Source organism: Heterodontus francisci, chromosome 35 (genome assembly GCF_036365525.1).
Source record: "Heterodontus francisci isolate sHetFra1 chromosome 35, sHetFra1.hap1, whole genome shotgun sequence".
Taxonomy (NCBI): Eukaryota; Metazoa; Chordata; class Chondrichthyes; order Heterodontiformes; family Heterodontidae; genus Heterodontus; species Heterodontus francisci.
In genome coordinates this window covers 45,810,766-45,815,136 of record NC_090405.1, presented here as the reverse complement: position 1 = coordinate 45,815,136, position 4,371 = coordinate 45,810,766, and the positions used below count along the sequence as shown (strand labels likewise).

The following is a 4,371-nucleotide window of genomic DNA, read 5'->3' as shown; positions in this document are numbered from 1 at the left end:
TATGCAGCTTGAGGGGAGCATGGAATAAAGCATTATGGAACAAACTTTAATTTTGCGCGATGATGTAAGAGGGACTCTATTGAATTGTTCGCCAATTATACATCCACACTGAAGTAAATGTAACAGAAAATTGAGTGGGTCACATATCGGTATTGGCACCCATATTTAAAACTCCCCTTACAGGTGGCCTCTGTGGCTCCATCATATGGCCCTGTAAATAATGCTGCAATAATTCTGATATTCATCCATCACATTGAAAATATGCATTACAGATTGTCCATGGATAATGGTCCTAGATTGAACATAATTGGTAGAAGGATGAGAGGGGAGTTGAGAAATGTTTGCACCCAGAGGGTGGTGGGTGTCTGGAACTCACTGCCTGAAAGGTGGTAGAGGCAGAAAACCTCATCACATTTTTAAAAAAAATACATGGATAAGCACCTGAAGTGCTGTAATCTACAGAGCCAGAGACCAAGTGGGATTAAGCTGCATAGCTCTTTTTGGGCCGGCACAGAAACGAAGGGCCAAATGGGCTCCTTCTGGTCCGTCATTTTTTTTCTCTCAATGTGACTCAATCGCTTATTATCCACAAAACTCCAACGTGTGTCGCCTATGCAGCACTGGAAAGAGAACAGGGGGGAGGGATCAGGAGGAGCTTGGTGCTGAAGTGGTTAAATGTTGGGCAGATTCATTCGCAGTGTATCGGGGCTCTGGGTAGCAGAATGCAATGGCAGGGACTGAGAGAGGAAGACATGTCCCCCCTTTAGCTGTGTGCTGGGCACCATCAGCGCCTTGCCTGGGCGCTTGAGAGCAGCGGCTTTTAGGGAGAAACAGATGAAGAGGCGCCCCAGGAGAGGGGACTCAAGGGGAGGGCGATGTAGCTCCATCATGAGCACGCTTCACAGGAGTGCGGAGGCTGTGCTGAGAAATGCAGTGTCCTTTTAGCGGTGCGGACGGATCCCAGGAGCGGATGATGGCCACGGAGAGTGGGTGCGAGATGAGGAAGAGTGAGTGAAGGTTTGCCCGGAGAGCTGCTGTTAGACCCACTGATTCCGTGAGGACTGCGGTCCAGTAAATGAAAAGCCTTTTCCATTCCTCCAACATTGCTCTGACCCTCCTCCCCCTTGTTCCGCTCATCCAAAATTGCCTTTGCAATCAGTCCAGCAACAGCGGGCGATGGACAATGACCCCCCTTGGAGAACACTGAAGACAGAAAGGCTGGGCAAAAGTTTGGCAACTCGGGAAGACAGGGGGATGCCCTGGATTTCTGTGTGATCCCAGCGCCCTGGGAGGGAGCGGCGATGCAGGTTCCTCCTGCACCAGGTGGGGAGATGGCAAACTACAGGAAAATCCGGAGAACCGAGGAGGAGAGCCCCCTGCCCTTCCAGAACCTGCCGGCAGACATAGTAGAGATGAGGGTGAAGGAGGGTAGCAAGATCAGGAACCTGATGGGTTTTGCTATGGGCAGGATGGAGCAGGAGGACACCAGGCAGATGGTGTTCAGTGGCTCGGGCCGAGCGGTCACTAAAACCATCACCTGTGTGGAGATCATGAAGAGGCGGGTCAGGGGGCTCCACCAGGTCACCAAACTGCGCTACAAGAGCATGCAAGAGACCTGGGAGCACAGGGTGCCCCGAGAGGGAGCCCAGAACCTCACCCTGCTGAAGAACGTCCCGTCCATATGCATCCTGCTCTCCAAGGAGCCCCTGGACCCGACTGAAGCCGGCTACCAGCCCCCAGACACCGAGGACGGACTGTGGCTTGAGCATCAACTTGGAGAAGAGGAACCCACCTCATCTCCAAGGGGAGTCAAACGCTCCCTCTGCTCCGGCGACAACGAAATGGTTAAAAAAGTCACAAGAGAAAACAGCCAACTCGACCCTCCTCCCTTACCCAACTATACTTACCTACTGAACTATCAACAGTCGTAAGCACAATATATCATATATAATATAGATAAATATCTACATTTATAGAGCAGTTTGTAAACATTAAAATACCGATCAAGAAACATCACAGTGTGTGTGTGTGTGTGTGTATTGTGTTGGCAAAGCTACATTGTAATTTGGGGAAGGGTCGGGGTCGGAAAAGGAATTGCTGTCAGTTGAGAACTTTATTCTAAACTGTGAACGACCACCGCCTCAGAACACTGGGTTGTTTTTAAAAGCCGGAGAGGATCGATTTACAGTTCCCGTGGGAGGCGGAATCTAAGATGTTTCAAACAGCAGGATTACGCACGGTTAACGCACAAGGTGGGTTTTGTATTTTGTCGTTAGCGCCGCTTCTAAATGTGACATTCTTGCCTTTCTTACACTGACATCTCCTGGAAACATTTGAACCGCTGCGTTTACTGATAATTACTTTGCAGTGTGTTATACACATGCAGCAAAGTTCTCTTTATGCAATCTTGGCAATTGCAGTTGCTGAAAATGGGTGCGATAATTGCGCTTCCCCCCTCCTCCCTCCCCCCTCCTGAAAGCGATTATGAGGCTGTGAGGTTTAACATTCCCAATCTCAGGCCGCACTAACCTTGTGCTTTGAAAATGCAATAAGCTTTCTTTCGCCCCGCACTTCCAAATTTGGCGAGTTAAAGTTAGACCCTGCTCTTTAACAGAAAATTCCGTTTGATGTCCTTGGCTAATTTTGCCCTTTGCTGAAAAAGCAATCTGTTAGTCGCCTGTCTGTTTTACATTGTCACGAACAAGCAGACTGTTACAAATTAGCTCAATAGTTTATCAATCTTTTTATGCTCCATTATAACACGAAATGATTAAGTGTCTAAATAATAATTTGAGAGCAAGGTTTATTAAGAGTTAATGAGTTCTACACGCCGTTGTCATCTTTACATCGCACAATCTCAGTTCATTTAGACCTTGTGTTCTGAAAAAAAAAACCCCCACAGTTCCTTGTTTCACGCTTTACTTTTGCAGCAAACCTCCAAATTGTCTGCAATAATAATAATCCAAATCCAGACTGTGGTCAAAATCCAACTGGCGACTGTTTGAACATCGGTGCTCGGGGTTATGTCACAGAAGAGCTCTCCTGAATCAAATCTTTCCAATTATAATTTTCTTTCAAACTTCTCTCTCAAGCAAACAACGCTTTATTCCTTTGTGGCTGAACACTTTTTTTTTAGTAAAGGACGTTGGCTGGTTGAATGCATTGAGGAGTTTCTCTGAATTTTGATCTTTTAGCCAGAGCTACTTTCTGTTTTGCGAATATATAAAAGGGGTGGGAATCAGATTCCACAGGACGTGTGTATTTGATGGAATTTGCAGGGTTACCCGGGGGGGGGGGGAAAGCTGAGCTCTGGGATTAAAATGGACAGCTGTTTCAAAAGGGCCCGCAGAGGCACGGAGGGCCGAATGGTTTCCTATGCTATATCATTTTATGATGCATTCGGCAGCTTTGTGTGCAGATATAGTATTTATCAACGTAATCGATTCGCTGTTCACCCATTCATACCTGTAAGCAAATATATTCACATTAGTTAACCTTGCAGATACAATAATGATACAATGGGTTACATATGTGTAATATATAAATATCTAGATGGAGACACTATAATGTGGCTATTTATCTGCATCAGCGCAATAAGCTCTCTTTGCAAGATACAGTCGCTTTCGAGGGTGGCGTTTTCCTAACGCGACTACTTGATTACCAGCGGTTTGTCAATGATTATTGTGATCTCCACAGAACAGATTTCCCAAAGCATCTCGGCTGGAACGTATTAGGTTGTGTGGAGTCAATGACAGGGAAACAAGACTTTGCCGCAAATACAGGTGCCCAACTCCTCAAGCTGTGCAGATAGATTCACCCTTAGTGATCTGTGCAGCAGGAATGCACCAAACTTCAATGACCACTGGCAAAGTACATCTGAGAGATTGCCGCAAGAAAGCTGAAAATTTGGCAGCTCATTTTTTTTTCCCTAACCCAATATAGTTCGCGAAGAAAAAAACGCAATAGCAATCCGGCGTTATTGAAAGAAAATAATGCAACAAATAGCCTCCTTATTCTTAATACCAATGTCATACATGACATTCTCAATTAAATCAGATGAATAGCTTTCTTAATACAAACAATACATAATATTCTTAACATACATGCACTATAAAGCAGAATATGGATCTGTAAGAATATGGAATTCTTACAGAATAGATGGCATTTTCAGTGTTTTTATTTATTGGCTGCTATAATGTAACATTAATTCTTGGAACACTGTGCCTTATGCAAACCATGTTTGTACTAATCATTTAGTTCATTCATGTTTATTTACAAGAGGGAAATATTTTCCTTTCCCCATCATTAAATTCACAGACCCAAAGGTTAAATTCAAATTGCTGCAATTTGCCACTTGATATAGAGCTGACC

The 4,371-nt window shown here is 45.0% G+C and overlaps 1 protein-coding gene across 1 annotated transcript; it reads left to right on the top strand.

The window, feature by feature from the left end:
* Positions 1 to 861: 861 nt before the first annotated feature.
* Positions 862 to 1,931, top strand: LOC137350488 (ribonuclease P protein subunit p25-like protein). Its single transcript, XM_068015136.1, has one exon. The coding sequence runs from the start codon at positions 1,302 to 1,304 to the stop codon at positions 1,929 to 1,931; it is 630 nt and encodes a 209-aa protein (XP_067871237.1). The 5' UTR covers positions 862 to 1,301.
* The last annotated feature ends 2,440 nt before the right edge of the window (positions 1,932 to 4,371 follow it).